The following is a 22,498-nucleotide window of genomic DNA, read 5'->3' as shown; positions in this document are numbered from 1 at the left end:
CTGCCTGAGTCATCGGGCCCCCACCCAGCTCCTGGGAGCCCGATTGCGGCCCTGCCCCCCCATCGCCGCAGCTGGTCGCCATCTGCTGGGCAATAGTTGGGGGTGATCAGGCCCCGCTCACACCTGCCTTGTCCTGGCGCTGCCCTCTCACCTGCTCCACCATCCCGCTGCAGTCCCACTCTCATCAGGGCCGGCAGTGCCTCCACTGCTGCCCGCCATGTTCTGCGCCTCCCCCTGGTGGTCAGTGCACATCATAGCAAGCAGTCTAACTCGGGGCAATTTGCATATTAGGCTTTTATTAGATAGGATATTTTAAAAGTTATATTGGTATTTTTCTTTATTATTTGCTCTATTAATTTTATTGTTACTTGTGGTCAAAGGTATGCCCTCACAAAGTCATGTCCACTGAGATGATGCAGCACTCATTTAATTCAAATAATCTTAAACTTTATTAACCACAAATAGAATGAAACTGTGTTTCTGCTAAGCCAAATCCATAATGGGAATCTCTCAGAGACATAAAAATGTTTTCTTAATTAAGAGTCCTCCCTGATAACATGGCAACTCACTAAAACAGCAAGAATAAGTAGTATTTGATGCTTATAACCAGATTTTTGTTTTACCATTGGGTATTCTAGGATTTATACCAACACAAACAAGCTATGGAAACAAATTCTACATTCTTGAAGATTTCACAGTACCTAAATTGTCCCTATTAGCAGCTGGGTTCTGATAAGAGTTATAGAAATAAGTGTATTCTAAAGCAGATATCCGAAGGTAAGGATTGTGGGTAAAACCTTTCATAGCTTGCCATTCAAGGCTGCTTTGCTCTGAGAAAGGAGCAGATGGACAAGTGCTCTGATCATTCTGTTCACTCCCACTGACCATCAGCCTTCTATGACATTAGGCCTCTGCCATCAACTTGTTAATGCTTACCAACACTTAGTCTATGATTAAAAACTAATTAGAGTCTAAAATAAACTATAAAGGAAACCAATTATACAGAAGTAGTCAAACTTTTTTAAATGTGTGATATAACATGTAAGTTTAAAGACATAAGATCTAGCGGATCTAACAACTACCATAATTTCATAGTAGTGGTGAGAGTAAAAACTTTAAGATCTACAACAACTATAATGTGATATGAAAATAACTGATTTCTGTTCACAGTCATGGGTACTGCTATTACTAGTATTGTTTGTTGCCTAAATTTGAATACAGTACAAATAAGGATGTAATTCTTTTTCCATCGAGTTTGTATATTCCTGAATTCTAAAACACACATGCTTTACAATTCGTGAATATAGACTATATTTTTCTCAAAGATAATTTTAATGTATAAAACTAACAGCAGAGATAGAGTTTAACATGAGTCCTCCAGCCTCTTAAACAGAACTTATAGGGGTAAGTATTCTGTCCTTATTTTAAAAACAGTAATGTGGCCAAATTACAGGTATGGAGACAGGCCTCCAGTTATAATTTGAGTTGATTCTTGAACACAGCCTTCACATAATATGGCCAATGATCCTACTCTCAAGGAACCTGCTTCATATTATCCTTATCCATATTGGCCAAAGTTCCCTGATCTCAGATTTTATATTAAAAAAAAAATCTAACTGACCTAAATTAAGTTTTAATAAACAGAACTAGTAACAGAAACATCCCTAGGTAGATTCTGGAGAGGAAGCAGGGAACCACTTTGAGCCAAAGAGAACAAAATTATCCCTTAGGGACTTTATTTTGGATTTTCACACAGATGTGTGACCATGTGGAACCAGATACAAATTTATCAAGTAAATGAAATATTTAGTAATTAGATCAAGTTAATGCAAGCAGTCTTTAGAATTAATAATTCTTTTTTAGGGAATGTAATTACCATAGAACTCCCTCAATTTCCTAAAAGACAGTACTTCCTAAAGACATTTTTTTCTACAACATAACTCCATCACTGCTAATTATCATCATACCAAAACAATAGGATTCTCTTTCATCCAAGGCTTTAAATGTGAGTTTATCCCCTACCCACCTATCCTCACACACCCAAACATTACACAGGAAATGAATAAATAACCTAAGGCTTCCAAGTATCTCATTTGGCTTTTATACTTGCAGATCTAGTCCAAGATTTGAGTATCCTAAACTTACTTACCAAGAGCTATGTATATATACTCTTCAAATAAATACCTGGAAATTGTGTTATTTAGAATCTTCCAATAACCAAGGTCCCCTAAACAACTTTTTATTAAGTAGCTTGATTTCCTTATATAAAGCTTATGTAGTAAATATCCATCATAAAAGTATTAAGAAATGCCTGAAATGCCATTAAATTTTATGGAACCATTCAGTTAAGAAAATATAAAACCCGTTAAGTTGGCTGTCTTTTAAAGTAACACACTCAAAAAAGAGTAAGTTGTTTCATCAACTTCATTCTCTTCAAATGCTTTTGCTGTTTACAGTGATGTTTCAGGTATTCCTTGCAGCATTTTTCATTTTGATCTTCGTTTGTATCGGATAACTGGGTTTTCAGGGGTGTGAATCATGGTTGTATAATTCACAGTAGGAAAATATCCATCAATGAGGTCAAATTCATATAAACGAAGCATAGTGGACCAAATTGTCTTGATTTGCACATAAGCAAAATTCTCCCCAATACAGCGATGACGCCCTGTAAAAAAAATTTTTCGTAAGAGTTGAAATTCTTTTCACTTCTTTTAGCCTGGAGTGATGAAATTTGTTTAACTACAGTTTAGGTGAAGGGCAGATATACAGATATAATAAAAAGATGACATTCTTTTCACATAAAACAAGAATATAGCCCTGGCCGGTGTGGCTCACTCGGTTGAAGTATCCTCCCATGCACTGAAGGGGGTCAAAGGTTTGATTCCCAGTCAAAGCACATACTTGAGGCTTCATCACAAGTGAATTTGATTTCCCAGTAAGGGCAGCTTTCGGAGGCAGCCAATCAATGTTTCTTTCTCACATCAATGTTTCTTTCTCTCTCTTTACCTCTCCCTCTCTCTCTAAAATCAATTTAAAAAAACATATCTTCAGGTGAGAATTAAAAGAATAAAATTAAAAAATATAAAAATAGTTAATAAAAATCCCAGGAGATTTTCAACATCTATTTTTAGGGGAAACAGCAGTTGGGTAATTAATTATATGACTTTTCCAATTAACTTTTTTGAAACTTAACATCCATCTAGGTTAAATATATGATGGTTTGAAATAGTATGATGCTAATTTAGTTTGGCAATATACTAGAATATTCTTAGCTTCTCTCCCAAGAGAGCCCTAGTTAAAAGTCAATATAAACATTCCAATTAAAACTTTAAATGCCTTTAACAAATGACAGTGAAAGAAAAAGATTTTTAATAAACCCAAAATAGCAACACATACTGAGATCAAAATTTGAAAGGTCATATACTCTTAAGAACTGATAAGCTGATTCTAAAATGAACATGAAAATACAAAGGACCTAGGATATCCAAAGCCATCCTGGAAGAAACCAAGTTGGAGGACTAAACTGACTTCAAATCTGACTTCAATACTACAGGTACAGCAACTGTGATACTGTAATCCTGTATAATAAAAGCAAATTATGCAAATGGTCCCCTCGACCGGGAGTTGTCCTGGAGTTTGACCAGGGGGCGGGCGGGGCCGGCCGGCGGAGGGAAGGAGGCCCCGTTCAGCCACACCTGAGTTTGTTAATGAGGTGACTTTTGGAAAGCCCCTCAGGATGGAGGCTGACTGCCAGGGAACCAACCAAGTGATGAAAGGGTTGCAACTTTCAGTCCCAGCCCTTGACTTCCAGGAGGGAGAGAGGCTGGAGGTTGAATTAATTCCAAATGACCAATGATTTTAATCAAGCATGCCTTTGTGATGAAGCCTCAATAAAAATCCTTAAAGTACAAGGGTGTTCAGAGAGTTTCCAGCTTGGTGAACACCTGCAGGTGCTGGGAGGTGGCATACCCAGAGGGCATGGAAGCTCTGTGCCCCTTCTCCCATACCATGCTCTATGCATCTCTTTTTCTTTTTTTTTTTAACATATTTTATTGATTTTTTTACCGAGAGGAAGGGAGAGAGATAGTTAGAAACATCGATGAGAGAGAAACATCGATCAGCTGCCTCCTACACACCCCCAGTGGGTATGTGCCCACAACCAAGGCACATGCCCCTGACCGGAATCGAACCCGGGACCTTTCAGTCCGAAGGCTGATGCTCTATCCACTGAGCCAAACCGGTTTTGGCTCTATGCATCTCTTCAATCAGGCTGTTCCTGAGTTGTATCTTTGGTCTAGTAAGTAAACTGTTTTTCTAAGTTCTGTGAGCCCTTCCAACAAATTATGGATTGAGAGAACCTCCGATTTGTAACCAGTTAGTCAGGTGACAACTGGACTTGCAATTAATTGTAGCTGAAGTGGGGGGAAAGCAGTCTTCTGGAACTGAGCCTTTAACCAATGAGGCCTGTACTAACCAAACCCAGGTAGAGAATGTCAGAGCTGAACTGAATTGTAGGAACTCAGATAGTCTGCAGAGAATTGGTATGGGGAAAAATCCCCATACATTTGTAAAAATAACCCTATTAGGAAAGGGAAAGATACTTGTAAATAAAACTCACATGGGTTATTTTTGTTCACATGGGTAACTTCTGACAACCTGTTATCAGAACAAACATTTCAAATGTAAAATATAACCATCTTACCAGCTCCAAATGGCACATAGGCAAATTTCTCTCCTGATGCTGGATTGTCCTGTAAGTAGCGATCAGGATTAAAGTGCAGGCGATCATTCCAGGAGTCTTTAAGTCTTTGATTGACAGTGGGAGAAACACACACCTGATGTCCTGGAGGAATGGTATACCCTGCCACAATCTACAAATGAAAGCAAAATATTTCATTAGATAATTTTTTTAAGTTTTTTTATTGTTTAGAGTATTACATGTCTCCTTTTTTCCAGATTGACTCATTAGATAATTTTAAAGTATTCTTCCAAAAAACCAGGTCATTATGCAATACAGCATTAACCTTTTGCACTCGGATGTCGAGTGTGACTTGACACGGTTAGCATTAGAATAAAGGAATCGAGAAAAAAGCAAGCGAGTGCAAAGGGTTAATATACATCAGATTTAAAAACTAGCAGGATGATAGGCCAGCAAAAAATTATTTTAACTCAAGATGATTTCCAAATGACCCAAAATTGGACTACAAGTATATATACAAACAAAGGTCATAATGCCTCAGAGGTAGGGGTGGAATTTCAAGGAGTCTTTCCATAATCTGATTTTTAGACATTCATATAGTTGGAATTTTAAAAAATGTTATTTTAAAAATAATAAAAAAATGGATTTCCATTTTAAAAAAAACAAATCATTAAATAAAAATGCAGGGAACAGATTAACTGCAATTATATGAAAATATTTATATATTTAGAACATATAAACTTGAAAATTGGCTAAAAGTGATTATTTTTCTACTTTAATTTAAAAAATTCTCTTCCTGGAAATCATCTCTTTGATAAATTAAAATTGAGGACATATAAGGGGCTATCTAACCAAGAGACTCACCTGAGGAGTTTTGGCCATTCTCATCATAGTCATAATAGGAGGTCGAAGTCTTAACGTTTCTTTTATACAGCGATCGAGTAAATTTAGATCCTTAAGCTGAAAAGAAAAAGCATTTCCTGAATTTTACAAATATTTAACATACTTCCAACAGTATTTTAACTTAAATATTTTATAAATTAAAATTTATTTTATTTAGTTAATTTTAAGTTAAAACTACTTTTTCTGGGTTATTATAAGGGCACAGGGAAAATGGAGAGTAACTGCTAATGTGTATTGGCTTTCTTTTGGAAGTGATGTAAATGTTCTAAAATTAAATTATGACTTTACAACTATGAGTATATTTAAAAACCAGTAAATTATATACTTTAAATGAACAGATTTTATAGTATGTGAATTATATATAAATTAAGCTGTTATTTTAAAAGTTACTAAAATCAGAAATGAAAGAGGAGACCTTACAAGGATTATAGGAGAATACTATAACAATTGTATGCCATCAGATTAGGTGATCTAGATAAAATGGATGTATTCCTAAAAAGACACAAACTACCAAAATTGATTCAAGAAGAAACAGGACATATGAATAAACCTGCAACAAAGAGATTGAATTAGTAATCAAAAAACTTACAACAAAGAAAAGCACATACATGGCTTCTCTGGTGAAATCTATTAGACAGACATGTAAGAAAGAATTACCACCAACCCCCTTCATAAACTCTTCAAAAAATAAAAGAGAACATTTCCAAACTCATTCTATGAGATGTATATTACTGATAGCAAATCTATTAAAGACATCATATTAAAACTACAGATCAATATCCTATATAAAGATGCAAAAATCCTCAACAAAATATTAGCAAACCAAATCCAACATTAGGACATTTCTGGGAAATTTTCAAAAAACAAAGACACTAATCAAATGAATCTATAGTACACAGAAAATCTCAAATTGTCCCCTTTATTTTTTATATTCCATTTTCAAAAAATTCTTTTCATCTATCCCCACTCCATCTTCTTTGATAACCATCACTTGCTCTCTGTATCTATAGGTCTGGTTTTTTAGTTGTTAATTCATTTGTTTTTGTAGATTCTACATATAAGTGAAATCATATGGTATTTGTCTTTCTCTGGCTTATTTCACTTACCATAATACCCTCTGGGTTCATCAAACACCATCTTGTCACAAATGGCAAGATTTCATTCTTTATTCTTTTTTTTTTTTTTTGCTATTATTCCATTGTATGTATATGCTACCTCTTCTTTAGCCATTTATCTATTGATAGACACCTAAGTTGCTCCCATATGCTGGCTACTATAAATAATGCTACAGTGAATACAGAGGTGCCCATATCTTTTTAAATTAGTGTTTTTGTTTTCTTCGCATAAATACTTAGAAGTAATATTGCTGAGTCCTATGACAGTTCTACTTTTACATTTTTAAGGTATCTCCATACTGTTTTTCAAAATGGCTACACCAATTACTTGGAATGTTATATCAAAAATAACCCTTTATTGAATGTATTGTTTGCAAGTATCTTAGGCCATTCAGTAGGTTGTCTTTTTGTTTTATTGATGGTTTTCTTAACTGTACAAAATCTTTTTAGTTAATGTACCATGTTTATTTTTGCTTTTGTTACTCAAATTGTCCCCTTTAAAAGTTAGCCACAGATATTCAAATAAGGCAGCAATAAAAATAATAATCCAACAAACCTGGTCATAAGTTAAAGGAGGCAGATTTTCTCCACAGACTGCTTTCTGTTCTAAATAACATTTTTCTTGAAGTGTCTTGTCTCTGGCCAAAAAGAAGCCCATCCAGGCACTAGTAGTTGAGGATGTGTGCTGCCCTGCCAAGAGCAGTCCAATGAGCATTCCTGCTACTTCGTCATCCGTCAAAGGACGCCCATCCCTACAGAATGAACCACACACACAAATGTAACATTTTGGCAGACAAATTTCACACCTCAACCTTTAAATAAAGGGTTATAATGAAAAAATTTGTCAGGTATAATGGTTTCTTGTATTTGTGCATCAGAAGTCAGAATTTTATCTAGTAAAGAGGCAGACCAATAGAAAATATGATTGTGATTACAAACACTTAATTGCAGTTTCCTACCAAACTTTTCACCATGCGTAATCACTGGGATGCCAATAGGCATGAGATCCCAGTAATTTATATCTCATTCATTTAAAAACTACAAAAGTCAGCCCTAGCCGGTTTGGCTCAGTGGATAAGAGCATCGGCCTACGGACTAAAGGGTCCCAGGTTCGATTACGGTCAAGGGCACATGCCCAGGTTGCAAGCTCGATCCCAGCTAGGAGGTGTGCAGAAGGCAGCCGATCCATGATTCTCTCTCATCATTGATATTCCTCTCTCCCTCTCCCTTCCTCTCTGAAATCAATAAAAATATATGTAAAAAAAACAAAAAAACCCACAAAGGTCATAGTTACTAATTTTGCAGCTTCGTGACTTTTATAAAAAATATATATTTTTACTGATTTCAGAGGAAGGGACGGGGAGAGAGAGATAGAAACATCAATGATGAGAGAGAATCAGGGGATCGGCTGCCTCCTGCATGCCCCCCACTGGGGACCAAGACCCCATAACCCAGGCATGTGCTGTGACCTTAGGTTCATAGGTTGATGCTCAACCACTGGGCCATATCAGTCAGGCAGCATCATGGAAACATAGTATTATTTAACTATGTTTTAATGTGTAATCTCCTGCTTCAGCTTAACATATGATCTAAACAGCTCTTACTTGTAAGTAGAATCTAGTAAAGTTTGGAGAATGTCATCAATTTTTTCTTCTGACTGTCTGCGTTTCTGGATTGCCTTATAAAAAATACTCTTGATCTCTCGATGAGCTCTGTCTCTGCGTCTGTAATTCAAAGATGAAAATAATTTCAAACAATAAAGCAATACTTTCTGGCACCAAATTCCTTTTGAAAATAACCAGGACCTAGCTTAAAGAAACCTTCACTAACTTTAATGACTCTAAAATATCTGACAAAACTCAGAAACAAGGGGGAAAAAAGACATCACGAAAATCATATATTTTTAGGAATTTCTAGGTTCCCTCAGGGCAAAAAGAATGTAATGATATAAATAAAAGCCTAGCAACTGAACAGCGGAACAACAGGTCGACCAGTCGCTATGATGTGCAATGACCACCAGGGGGCAGATGATCAACACAGGATCTGCCCCCTGGTGGACAGTGCGCTCCCACAGTGGGAGCGCTGCTGGGATGAGTGGCTGCTCCTACTGCAGGCCGAATCCCACAGGCCACGCCCCACCACCAGTGCACAAATCCCGTGCACTGGGCCTCTAGTAACATAGATCCCTGATTCTTAACACACTACCTGTGTTCTAACCAAAGGTCTAAAAACAAGACTCAAATGATTATTCCTTTAGAATCATTTTTCAGTTTAACAGAGAGTGAGCAGTACACTCTTTTTAGGTTAACATGAAATTCTGATTTTAATGAAATAATTCTTGAAGCAGATGAGGAATCACTCTGGTTCTTCTATAGGATGTAAGATTTAAGGAAGCCTAGGATTTATTTAGGATTCAGAACATGACTATAGCATATAGGATTTGGTTCTACTCTTCATTTTCTGAGAAAACAAAGTTTTATAGGGAGTAAAAATACTAGTAGAATCAGAAAACAAACTTCAACTCCCAAAATTTTACCTTTAAAATAGAGTGCTCACTAGGAGACAGATACTGTGTTTTACATGAATTACCCACTTTGACCTCCTGTGAGGTAAAAGCTATTATCCTCACTTCACAGATAGATCCATAAGATCACATAGCCAGTGAGCAGTGGAGCCAAAATTTAAAACCAGGCAATCTGACTTCTTCGACCCCTGTTAATCAAGCTTTCTAATAAAAACTCCTGCCCTGCTTCATTTTAAGACTGTTACTGAAGATAATATGGGCAGAAGGGAAGAAGAAGCTGAAGTTTAACAGTATGAACACAGCAGAGCCAGGAAAACAAGAAAACGAATGGAATAATTTGATTGAATCAGTTGAATCAGGAAGACAGAGAAAGACTGGGCTGGAAAGACGGGTGAAGGGCCCACCACACCAAGCTCAGGAATTTCTGACTTCATCCAGGAGACAGGGAAAGTGGAAATAGGCTCGATGCATATTTATGGAGAGGCCACTCTAGGCCCAGGGCTGTGCTGGATGTTCGCTCTAACATAATATGGATGAAAGCATTTGGAAAACTGCAAAGCTCCCTACCAATGTAAGGTATTATAAATTCCAAAGAACTCTAGACCCTCTCCTGGCTTTACTCTGCAAATACATAGAAGTGGCAGACACAAAAGGAAAAACTTAATTCCTCTCCATCTCACCTGAACAGAAAAGAATCAACAAAGGTACAGAAAGCCTAATATGCAAGGTGCTAAGCTTACATAAAGTCTATGAGCAATATTTCTCTGTATCACAGATGATCCCTGCTGTTTAGGTAATCAAACTACAGTTGGCAAGGAGACAGAGAAAATTAAAGAAAGGCATTAACACTTTAAACAAAAAAATTTCACAATATACTACAAATGGTCTCAAACAAGTGCTTAGAGGGCTGTATCACTTTTAGGTAGAGTTCAGAGACTTTCCTGAGTATAAGGAATATGTGAGATAAATAGATTTGAAAATATTAGCACAGATGAACAACAAGTTACCCTTTTAATAAGCTAAAACTTACCTTAAATGAGCTCAATATATAAAGAAAACCTGACTTGAATTCTTATAAAGAATGGGGGATCATAATAAGATTAAATAAATTACAGTTGACATTCAATATTATATTAGTTTCAGGTGTACAGCATAGTCATGAGCCATTTATATAATTTACCAAGTGATCTCCCTAGTAAGTCTAGTATCCACCTGGCACCATACATAGTTATTACAATACTAGAGGGCCGGTGCACGGATTCGTGCACTGGTGGGGTCCCTCGGCGTGGCCTGCGGGGATCAGGCCGAAACAGGCAGTCCAAAGCTGCCTGCCACTCCTGCCTGCTGCTCCCGCTCATCCCGGCCCTCCTGCGCCTGCCACGGCTCATGCCCAGTCAGTCCCTATTGGGAGAGGATTGCGCTGCTGTAGCAGCACTCACCAGCTGTGAGCCCTGCCTCTGGTGCCCGTTGGTCAGCTGAGCAGCACTCCCACTGTGGGAGCACACTGACCACAGGGAGAAGCTCTAGTATGCATATGCCCCTGGTGGTCAGTGCGTATCATAGTGACCAGTCGACCGGACATTCGGTCACTTAGGCTTTTATAATATACAGGCTAGAGGTCCAGGACCCCTCAGGGGATGTCGGAGAGCTGGTTTCGGCCTGATCCCCTCACGCCAGGCCGAGGGACCCCACCAAGTGTACGAATCCATGCACCGGGCCTGTTTCGGCCTGGCCAGGCCAAGGGACCCCACCAGTGCACAAATCCGTGCACTGGGCCTCTACTATGCATATGCATATAAAATCTTTGGTTAATCTCTTCTTGCCCTCTCCCCTCCCTCTGAGATTCATCAGTCTGTTCGATGTTTCCATGCCTGTGGTTTTCGCTCCTACATTGAGCATCTGCCCCCTGGTGGTCAGTGTACATCATAGCTAAAGGCCGGTCGGCTGGTCGCTTAGGCTTTTATATATGCAGATTATTGACTATATTCCCTATGCTGTACTATATATCCTGTGACTATTTGTAACTGCCAATTTGTACTTCAATTTGTTTAATGTTTATCTTTGTTAACACTACAGTAATTATATAAAGTTAAATCCTCCAGGTAGATTCTTTATCCATACCTGAAACTAGGCAAAGGGAGCCAACCTGGCAACAGCCAGGCTGCATGGCTGAAACCTCCATCCAAATCTGCATACAGCTGTGCCACCTTCTCATTGAGTTGACTTCTGATTTCCTTTCCATGTAAACAATGGCTAGCTGTTAAAATTATGAGCTCAGAAAGAGCTTCAAACAAATCTGGAGAGAAAAAGGTCATTCCCATTAATATTGCCAAAAATGCTTTTAAAATGTTCTGTTTTATTAGAGATATAAAATTGTGAAGGGAAAGTGAGAATAAAAACTCAAGAACCAACAAGGTCCTATTCATACCATCAAAAAAGCTTGTAGACAGCTTTGGGACTTCCTTACCAGCAAAACAAAGAGAGGCAAGAAACCAAAAGACGGAAAGCACCCCACCCCACCCCTCTGAGACATCATAAAGACTGGGTTCCCAGAAATATCCAAACCATTCAGTACATTATATAATGCAAAGGTGTATATAATACATTTTAAAAGACTGGGTTCCCAGAAATATCCAAACCATTCCAAAATCAATGCCACAAAGCATATCTCTAAACCTCACTCATGAGCCCTTCATCTTGAAAAGACAGAACTGAATATGGCTGTCTTAGTTCAAGGTCACAGTATAACAAAAGCAGCAAAAAGATTATTTAGTGCCTGTGACAACAATAAAGAGGTGCTTTCCAAAGAACAGCAGTCCTAAAACTGACGTATGGATTATGTCCCAGGTCGAAAGTGGGAAGAGCAGAACTAAACATTGGAGTCTTGACCACATATATAAGAGAAATTGTAACTAATCATCAATTCATACAGCTCAACACAGGACAGATTCATCAGGCAAGCATTATTTGAATGACCCTTAAGTCATAAAAATTATCCAATCAATGCCATGTTCATTAATTCCATGTTCACCACATGAAATTCCAATTACCGTCTGGCTTTCCAGTTAGATTTTCCAAGAAAGAGAAGTTCAGGAAACATTCTGGTGTTCTTGGTGCTGTAATTATGCCTCACTTGTATTTAAGCTAGCATTCTTGTACAAATCAGCTTCTTGTATGGTTGGAAATATATCACATCAACTTCAGGTGTATTTTTTTTAAATCAAGTTTCTGGACCTTTTATAAAGAACTGAATACCAGACCCAGAGGTCTTACTGCTCCACGGGCAGACGTTGCTTCCAGCCATGACTATGACAACTGTCTCTGGAAGAAACACTGCAGCCCAATAGAAAGACTGGGTTCCCAGAAATATCCAAACCATTCAGTACATTATATGATGCAAAGGTGTATATAATACATTTTAAAAGATTTCTATCGGAAAGGGCTAAAACCAAACTTTTGGTAAAGTAAGCTTATGTATTTAAATTTATTTTTTATAGAATATATCATTCGCATACAATAATAGATAAATAAGGTATTATATATATAATTAAGTCATTTGGACTTTTACTTGCCCACTGGGAGAAAAAAAATATCTTAAAATAAACTTACAAAAGTTTTACATTGTTTATTTCAAATTCTAATCATGAACCATTTTTATATTATTTGTATAAATGAACTGAATGATATACATGTTCATTAACCCATTTTAAGGTTTTGCTAGTGAGCAGCAATAATCACTTCCTCTCAGGCTGTTTAACTCCATGGTAATCATAGCATGTTCTTTCCATTAAATCTAAGGTGGTTTTACATTATGTTGTAGTTTGTTTTTTATATACACACACGTATTCTTACATTCCTAGTTATAGAAAATTAGAAATATTAGGACAAATGCAAAACCAAAACATTTTGCTTACTTTTTTCTCCACTTTCTCCCCAACTTTGAAAGTATTCCTTTGTTTCATTTTCAATTATAGAAACATGCTGTCTAAAGTGTGCTATGTTAAGGCCACTTTTTAACATTTTCTTCTGCTCCAAGAAAACCTTAAAAAAATTAAGAGTATACAGCATTAAAATACAATTTTGTTTTATCACAAGATCCATTTGCGTTATAACTCTGTAACACTCAAAGAAAATAACCTTCTGAAAAATTAAAAATAAAAATAGTAAAAGGTTTTTTTTTAAATCACACTAGATATGAAAAAATTAGAACACTTATGCATCTATCTAAAGTAACCTAGAAGGGGGGGGGGGGGAGGGTTGATGACAAATATGTGATACCTTAATCAATAAAGTAATTAAAAAAAATAAATAAAAATAAAGTAACCTAGAAGACCTGTTATGCAGGCCCTAGCCAAATGATAAGTTAGGTATCCCAACTCCTGTCATTCCTATATACTCTTTTCCCACAGCTAACTCTAGGGTTCCCTCTTCCTATTCTGTTATCTTCTAGTCTTCCAACCCAACCCAGATGCCAACGCAACCTCCCGAAGATCCAATATGCTTCGATTTTTTATGTTCCTTCACATATTCTCCTGTTCTATTCCCTACTGACACTATCTGCCAGAAGTTTAATTAGAATATAATATAGTTCTAATAAAACAAAATCACACTAGGACAACTAATAGTTTTAAATCTTTGGGATATTTCTATTTTAAGAATATGATAAGCTGTGTAAAAAAAAAATGGATATACCTAACCAGTGTTTTTCTAGGGATCTTGTTTTTGGCCTCGGAGAGCCCTTCATTCTCCCACCTACCCCATCCCCAGAAACAGCACTTAATGTTAACTCTCTTTACTAGTGACTAGGGTGCTGAGTTGTGTGATACATTCACAGTCCGAGACCACACCAAGCAACTGAGCCAATTATCTCATTTGTGTTTTACATCAAGTTGCAGTACTTTAATATTTGACTTTAGGGGGAAAAAGAAATCACACAAACTTCTAAAGTCAAGGATCTCTAACTCAAAAGAGCTCTCCTGCTAGAATTTCAGGCAGAAGTGGGAAGGTAGGAAACCCTCCAATAAAATAACGGGATTTTCTTGTTACCCTCTCAAATCAACTCCCAATAAGCTAAGTCATCATTGATTGTATGTCTTTGTATAGGACACCCTTTTCTTTTTCTTTTTAAATATATTTTATTGATTTTTTACAGAGAGGAAGGGAGAGGAATAGAGAGCCAGAAACATCCATGAGAGAGAAACATCAATCAGCTGCCTCCTGCAAAACACGCCCCCCACTGGGGATGTGCCCACAACCAAGGTACATGCCCTTGACCAGAATCGAACCTGGGACCCTTGAGTCCCATCCACTGAGCCAAACCGGCCAGGACTAGGACACCCTTTAAAATTGCTTGGCCCATGCCAGCCACTGTAAAACAAAACACGCATTGTTAGATCCCTAGAAAAACACTGGTTATTCATGGCTTTCCTTCTGTTAAATCTCATGAATCTCAGGTTTTTGAACCAAGGAATAAACTGTTTCTACATTTTAAATGTATATACTATTACACTACTAGCTATAACTACTATAGTATAGATTTATCTTTCTTAAAGATAACAGTGTCACCTACTGGATTAGGCACATCATATGCAACTCCCTTCCCAAACACAGGTGTTGTCAGACGGCTGTAGACATCTTCTGCATTCAGGTCTTCATTTTTACTATTAAAAAGCAGTGCAGCAGCATCACTCCCCAGAAGGTAAGTAAATGTCTTGCCCACCATTGTGAAACTAAACACAGGTCCATACTAAAGAGAAAAAAGTACCCATATTGACGTTACCAAAAGATATACAGCACGAAGACACTGATTTCTTAAATCACAAAACAGTAACTGTTGAAAATAAAATCATTCATAAACCTTAATGCAATTCTTCCCCAGTCTTTGTCCAAATTTATAATTATGCTCATCTAACTGCAAATGGAAAATAAAAATTTTTATTCTGTTTTTTTCACGTTTATATTGAAAATATTTTCTTTTCTTTTCTTTTTTTAAATATATTTTATTGATTTTTTACAGAGAGGAAGAGAGAGGGAATAGAGAGTCAGAAACATCGATGAGAGAGAAACATCGATCAGCTGCCTCTTGCACACCCCCTACTGGGGATGTGCCCACAACCAAGGTACATGCCCTTGACCAGAATCGAACCTGGGACCCTTGAGTCCACAGGCCGACGCTCTATCCACTGAGCCAAACCAGTTTTGGCAATATATTGAAAATATTTTCTATCTTATACACAGATATCATAATGTTAGTAATTAACTATTCTTTCATTATCAGACATGGATGATGTGTCCATTTTTTACTTATATACAATTCTGCAATGAGTATCTTTGAGAATATAGATTTTTTTCTCCCATTGGTTAAAGATAAATTTACAAGAGTATCTAAAGGATATGACCTTTCCTATAGTGCTTGCTATATGAAGATGCCAAAAAATTTAGTAGTTTTACCACTATCTCAACATGCTTCAGCTTCCCTCATCTATAAAATGGGAATAATAGCACGTACTTCATAGAACTGTTGTCAAGATTAAATAAATTAACATAGATATGTTAGAGAATATTATATATATTATTAGAATCTAATAATTAGTGTGTATATACATGCATATATATATAATATGTATGTGTTATATGTATATTTTATATATTAGAGGAAAAGATATTAGAATAGCTTGGCCATAATAAACATTATTTAAGTGTTTTATTACTACTACTACTACTTCTACTACTAAAAGCATAGACTTGGAAATCAAACCACATGTAAATCCTAGCTTGGCCACATTCTGCCATTTAAAAGTTTGAAAAGCACTAATTTCTTTTCCTCTAATCATCTGGAAGACTCACCTTCTCATATGCATTTTCAAGGAATTCAATTGGACTTTTCCCAAATGCTATGGCATGCCCAAGGAATGGAATTGGAGAGAAAATGTATGGTGGACTTTTCTGCAAGAGAAACAAAAAACTTTCAGTTGACATTTTAAGAGAGAGATCCAGTTCAGTTTCATAGCCAAACAAATGAAATTTGCTATTAATACTAAAAAGTTACCAAAAAATGAAGCATCAAAAGTGATAAAGAACAGCTAAAATGTAAATATCTTAGGAATATCCACAGTAAAATGAATAGAAACTCAACACATAATGTAGGCTATGTCACTACACAAACATAAAGGCATTGCAATTATAAATGCTGAACACTATCCAGAATATGTCCAATACTATTACTGGTGGCTCTAGACAACTTTCTTAATCATGAGTGGAAAACAAAAAACAACCGGAAAAGTCAAACTTAAAAGTGTCTTCACCACTTACTCCCATGACCACTCAGAATTTTAGTCCCAGAATCTTGCCTAAAGAAGGTAGGGAAAAAGACAAACAGTAACTTGAGGTACAGAAATAAAGGAAGTGTTTAAGAAGTGACATTTATCAGTAAACAGAACACATCTCATGCTTCTCTCACTGCAAATGAACTAGATCCACTGATTTTAAAAGAGAGAGTAGATCCACTGTAGCAGGAACTCTTGGGCATCCTATATAATAAAACTCCAATATGCTAATTGACAGAAGAGCAGAACTACCAGTTGCTATGATGCTCACTGACCACCAGGGGGCAGACGCTCATCACAGGAGCTGCCCCCTGGTGGTCAGTGGGTTCCCACAGGGGGAGCTCTGCTCAGCCAGAAGCCGGCTCATGGCAAGGAGCGGACCTAAGCCAGCAAGCAGACATCCCCCAAGGGGTCCTGGACTGCAAGAGGGCACAGGCCAGGCTGAGGGACCCTCCCCCAGTGCACAAATGTTGTGCACCGGGCCTCTAGTTCACTATAAAAGGCACTTTAGATGACCTCAAATGAGACTTGCAGATTACAGCACTAAGTTTCCTGGAAATCAAACTTGCAACTGAAAAATGACTCCTCAGATAGTTGGTGGTCTCAAATAGTAAGGCGCACTCCAAACCCACTCTTTGGATAATAGTAACAACCATCTTAAATACTAAAGCTACAGCACGTTACAGCACGTTACAGCATGTTACAGCACGCTACATTACGGCTGGTGTAACTCAGGGGGGAGCAATGAGCCAGGAACCAAGAGGCCACCAGTTCAATTAGATTCCAGGTCAGGGCATATATGCCCAGGTTGTGGGCTCGGTCCCCTACGGGGAGTGTGCAGGAGGCAGCTAATCGATGATGTTTCCCTCTCGTCTATGTTTCTCTCTCTATCCCACTCCCTTCCTCTCTCTCTCTAAAAAAAAAAAAAATCAATGAAATGTATTTTTAAATGGGTAAAGTTAAAAAAATAAATAAAACTAAAGCCACTCATCTTTCCAAAGACAAATACCACTTCCTAAAAAATCCCATGTGAAGGAAAAATAACAATACTAACTTGTCTCATGCCTGTTACAGTTCAAACAAAAATTATTTGTAAAACTACTTGGTCAATAGTTTGTGCCTTCCATCGTCAGTAACAGGGCAGCTACTAGTTGGTTAGTTGGTTAAGGATGCACTCGTCAAATAGAAAAGTGGTCAATGAAGCCACGAAATTAGATTAAAATGCTTTTATCAGTATCACAGGAAGGTCCCTACACCACAGCACTCCAGTCACTCTCGTTCTACCAAAATGAACACACTCCTCCTTCACACTGACATACAGTAAGTCGCCATCAGGGGCAATGCCACAGCCCACAGGACAGTCACCAGGATGACGGCCACCAGGGCCACAGCTGCCAGCAGCATCGCCATCAGGGTCCCCCCACCAGACCCGAAATACCCCTATCGTGGCCAGTGCGGCTACCAGGGCACTCAGCGCCCCGGCCACGGCCTCAGCCTTCCAAGCTGACTCGGCCATCGGGGCTACCGGTACCGCAACCAGCACAGAATCACTGCGATCACAGACGCGGCAAGCACGACCCCGGCCAGGACCAGACACGTGGCCACCGTCAGTATCAGGACCGTCAGCACCCAGGCCGGCAAGGCCAGGGCAGGCGGCTACCCCTGCGTCCCCTTCGCACCTGACCCCACCGGGCGCCCGCCGCCCAGAGCGCCCGCCGCCAACGCCCAGCCGAGCGCAGGTCGCCGCCGCCACTAGCCCCTTCCGCCACCTGAGTCGCCGCGCCCCCCTCCCAGACCCCTGGGGGTGCACGTACCGCCCCGGCCGGCAGTGGGGCGAGGTGGCCCGCGGCCAGGCGGAGCAGGTAGACCAGGCTGAGCGTGAAGGCGCAGGCGATGAGGAACATGGAGAGAAGGTTGCCGCCCGTCACTTTCTCCATCGCCTGCCCCAGCACCGACCCGCCCGCCTGCAGTAAGCCCAGCAAAGCCATCCCGGCCGCCGCCGCCGCCGCCGCCGCCTCTTTGGTTGTCCGGAGACGCCGCAGACCGAAGTCGCCGCCGCTCCTCCGAATCTACGGGGCGAGGGAAGCAGGCAGGTGGACGTCGGGGAGGCGGCCCGGGCCCCCAGATCTTCTACTACACCCGGACCCACCCCCTCCTCCCGGCTCGCGCGCGCACCACCCGGTGCGTCACAGAACGGGGCGGGGCCTGCCGCTGGCCACGCCCCTTAGCGCGGACTCTATAACGCGGAGGTCTCCTTACGCCCACAGAGACGACCTGGAGAAGCGGGGCTGCACCTACGACACAGGTGGTACAGAGAAGGGATCGGCCGTGAGCTGGGAGTTGCGGGCCACCCCAACCTGTGTGCCCCGGATGCGGGGCGCCAGGACACGAGGGTCCGGCCGGCCGGCCGAGGGCGGAGGGATCTGAGCGCGAGGGCGGAGGGATCTCAGGGCCGGGACTGCGCTGGGGCGGCCGGCGGCGGCGCCGCGCTCAGCGATTGCACCGCGCGCCTGAGGTGATCTCGGCCTATGTGGCGTCAGCGGGGCGGGGGGCTTGGCGCCGCCCCCTGCCTGGGCGCGCGCTCCCACCTCCGCCCCTGCTCCGGTCACGTCCCGGGGACTCGGTGAGGCCGTCCACACCGACGGTGAAGGCCGATGGTGAAAGACGGGCTGCGTGGGGGACGATGAGGTCAGTCCCGCCGCACCCCAGTTACCACCTGTCTGACAGGCATTAGCCTACTGCCATAAAAGGGAGCGAATCTTGGTTATTAGATGCGCTGGGTTAGACGAAAACAGGTTTTCCAAAATAAACTTTTACCTTTTAGGCAGTCGTGGTCATAAAACGCGTCAAGATATTGAGTCTTTGCAAAACTCAGTGGACCCGTATTTTCAGGTGACTAACGCGTGGAGTCACAAAAGCACGCACGAGTGACCGCCCTGTAAAGTGCAAGTGGGACCAACGGGTTTTCGCAGCGTGTTGGAGCCCACAAGCCCCCCTTCTGCTGGCCGGTTAGCGGGAGTTGAGTCGCGCAGCCCTAACCGCCTCCCCTCCCGTGTAGGTAGAATGGCTGCCAGGTCGCAGCCTCCCTCTGGGGGACCGGCGCGGGCTCCCGACCCGCCGTGTGGGTTTACTCTGTCAACACTGAGAGCTGGGAAGGGTGCTGGGCCCTGGGGAGGCGGCAGCGAAGGAGAAGCCTGCAAGGCCCTCGGGGAAGCAGCAGGAACATCCAGGTGCCTGCGGGACACCCCCTCCCGGGGACCACACGTTACCCCCCAGGCAGTGAGCAGACCCAAACTACACTCCTCCCAGCCCGTCAGCCTCCCCTCCTGGAGAGCCATCCAAGCCGTCACCAAATGCTATAATCCCGCCAGTTTAAACGTCTCTTCGTGTCCTCGTAGCTCCAGCACTATCCTACCTGCTCTCTAGGTTCCGTGCTTGTCTGCAATCTCCCCCCCCCCCCCCCCCCCCCCACGGCTGGTACTTCCAGTGTCAGCAAAGCTAGGTCATCATCATCTCCAGAGGTTTCCTCTGTTGGAAGATGAGCTTGAGAGGAGGGATCATGGCTTTTACATTGTTGATCCTCATACCTACCACACATCCGTTCTCCAAAGTGTGGTCCGTGGCCCTTGGGGGGCCCCCAGGACCCTTCCATAGCATCTGCAACGTCAAAGCTCTTTATAAAAAAATACTGTTATTTGCTTTTTGACTACTGGAAACTGCGCTGAAAGTCAATAGTAAATAAAACTTCTAGTCGTCATTATGCTTCACTGCCATACATTTGAATAGGGAAAAAAAGATGGCCTGTTTTACTTAACTATGTCCTTGGTGAAATTGTGAACATTAATTTTATTAAAGTTTAACTAACGACTACATGTATTTTTGCTTGACAGAACGACTGACACACTTAGGTCGTTCCAATGTGAGTATTTGAGAGACATTTCTTAAAAAGGAAGTAAGCCGATCCTTTCAAGGAAAACCACTGGCAGTATTTGTTGTCACGATAAAATTAAACCTTTTAAATAAAAATTTAAGATTTTAGAAAGCCTATCTACCACTGTGAACTTGAGAGCTTACAATTTTTGAGACTTTTCTACAGAGGAAAATTTAGTAACAAGTGGGTAGATTTTTTATAATAAAACGCGTCAAGATATTGAATCTTTGCATAATTCAATGAACCAGTATTTTCAAATGACTAATGCATGGTGTTACAAAATCACACATGAGTGACATCCATTTAAAGTATATGTTGGACAAGTAGATTTTCGCAGCATACAAAAAGTTCATTGATATAGTTTCTGATTGTACTTTGCAACTGTGAAGAGGAATACCTATAATAATATGAAAAAGTTATTAAAAATTTCTCACTTTTCCAACTATGCATCAGTGTGAAGCTATGTTTTCTTAATATACTTTAACCAAAACAATATAGATAGTACAATAGATTGAATACAAAAGCACACGAGAATTCATATGTCTTCCATTAAGCCAAGCATTAAAAGAGATTTGCAAAAAATCTAAAACAATGTCACCTTTCTCACTATTTTTTGTTTTATTTTTCATAAAAACACATTATGTATGTTAACACGGCATTGCTATTATTTTTTAATATATTTTATTGATTTCAGAGAGGAAGGGAGAGGGAGATAGAAACATCAATGATGAGAGAGAATCACCCGTTGGCTGCCTTCTGCACACCCCCTAATGGGAATAGAGCCTGCAACCCGGCATGTGCCCCTGACCAGAATCGAACCTGGGACCCTTCAGTCCGCAGGCTGACGCTCTATCCACTGAGCCAATTCAGCTAGGGCACAGTGTTGCTATTTTTAATAATTAACATTTTTATTTCTTCACTTAATTTGTAATATTGCAAATATATAGAGATATATAAATATTTAAGATATAGATTAACATTTTTAAAAAATTGGGGATTGTTAATAACTTCTAAGATTGTGAGGGAATCCTGAGACAAAAAGTTTGAGAACTGCTTACCTAAAATATGATTTATAGTGTTTTCAATTTTTGTTCTCTGTGGAACCAAGCCCCATATCACTAGTACTACCTGTGAAATCATTTTAAAGCCAGACCTTTTATTCATTAAAACGTCTACTATATGTAGTTCCCATTATTATATAACCGTAGCTTTTGTTATTTTAATATGAGTTTTCCAAGGTGATGTTTCAGAAGCACATCATACAATGAAAAGGAAGATTATTGATTCACTATGGATTTTACCCTATTATTATTTTATTAGTGGAATATAGTAATTCAACTTTTTCCTACCTGCCCATACTTCTCATCAGACCACTCTTTTAACATTATTGAAATTAAACTTAATTCCTTGTGAACTAAGAGTGTGGGTGATTGATAAACAAAGCATCTATGACCAAAGCCAAAGTTTCTCTGTGTAAATGTTTTTAACTGTTTACTTAAACAATGAGATGATTGAAAATTAGCTTGGATAATTTCTTTAGAGATCGTTTTTCTTTCTGTTACCTTCTGACATATTTTGGTGGGGAGGAGAGGATTATATTCTGTGACTCCTGAATCAGTATAAATTGCAGCCGGAGAGCTCTTGCATCTCAGCTCGGCCTTGAGGCTCTGCTCACTTAGAATTCCTCAATAAGATGCTACTCTGACTGAAATTCCCAAAACCACACTATGTCTACACGTGAATTTACCTTTACAGTTTTACTGAAGGATTGTAGGTAATAAAATTTTAGAACCCAAGAGAAAAACAAAATCAGATGCTAAGTATGACTATCTCTAAAGTCAAAGGAAAAGAACAAAATGTTCAACAGTTCGTGGGGACTGGAAGTTTTCTTCGTGGACACAGCAGTACCTGGTTGTACTGCCTACAATTTACTTCTGTCAGTGAGAGACTTACTTCACTGCTCCTCAGTGAAGGAGCTTTCTTTCCTTCCTACTGTACAAA

The 22,498-nt window shown here is 39.9% G+C and overlaps 1 protein-coding gene across 1 annotated transcript; it reads right to left on the bottom strand.

The window, feature by feature from the left end:
* Positions 1-478: 478 nt before the first annotated feature.
* Positions 479-18,991, bottom strand: CYP51A1 (cytochrome P450 family 51 subfamily A member 1). Its single transcript, XM_079785759.1, has 11 exons — positions 18,826-18,991; positions 18,381-18,635; positions 16,088-16,186; positions 14,811-14,987; positions 13,156-13,282; positions 11,363-11,537; positions 8,322-8,441; positions 7,274-7,469; positions 5,564-5,659; positions 4,703-4,871; positions 479-2,665 (listed from the first exon to the last, which is right to left on the bottom strand). Exons 2-11 carry the CDS (start codon positions 18,552-18,554, stop codon positions 2,487-2,489), a joined length of 1,512 nt encoding a protein of 503 aa, XP_079641885.1. The 5' UTR covers positions 18,555-18,635; positions 18,826-18,991; the 3' UTR covers positions 479-2,486.
* Positions 18,992-22,498: the final 3,507 nt, after the last annotated feature.

This window comes from Cnephaeus nilssonii, assembly GCF_951640355.1.
Source record: "Cnephaeus nilssonii genome assembly, chromosome: 12".
NCBI lineage: Eukaryota > Metazoa > Chordata > Mammalia > Chiroptera > Vespertilionidae > Cnephaeus > Cnephaeus nilssonii.
This window is presented reverse-complemented; position numbering and strand designations above follow the sequence as displayed.

Excerpts from the sequence above, each read along its gene's own strand:
- CYP51A1 (XM_079785759.1), bottom strand. The coding sequence starts at position 18,554 with ATGGCTTTGCTGGGCTTACTGCAGGCGGGCGGGTCGGTGCTGGGGCAG. Across the intron at positions 11,538-13,155 it reads GGGAGAAAGTGGAGAAAAAA|ATTTGTTTGAAGCTCTTTCT; the intron begins GTAAGCAAAATG and ends TTTTCTCTCCAG. Across the intron at positions 4,872-5,563 it reads GAATGGCCAAAACTCCTCAG|ATTGTGGCAGGGTATACCAT; the intron begins GTGAGTCTCTTG and ends TTTCATTTGTAG.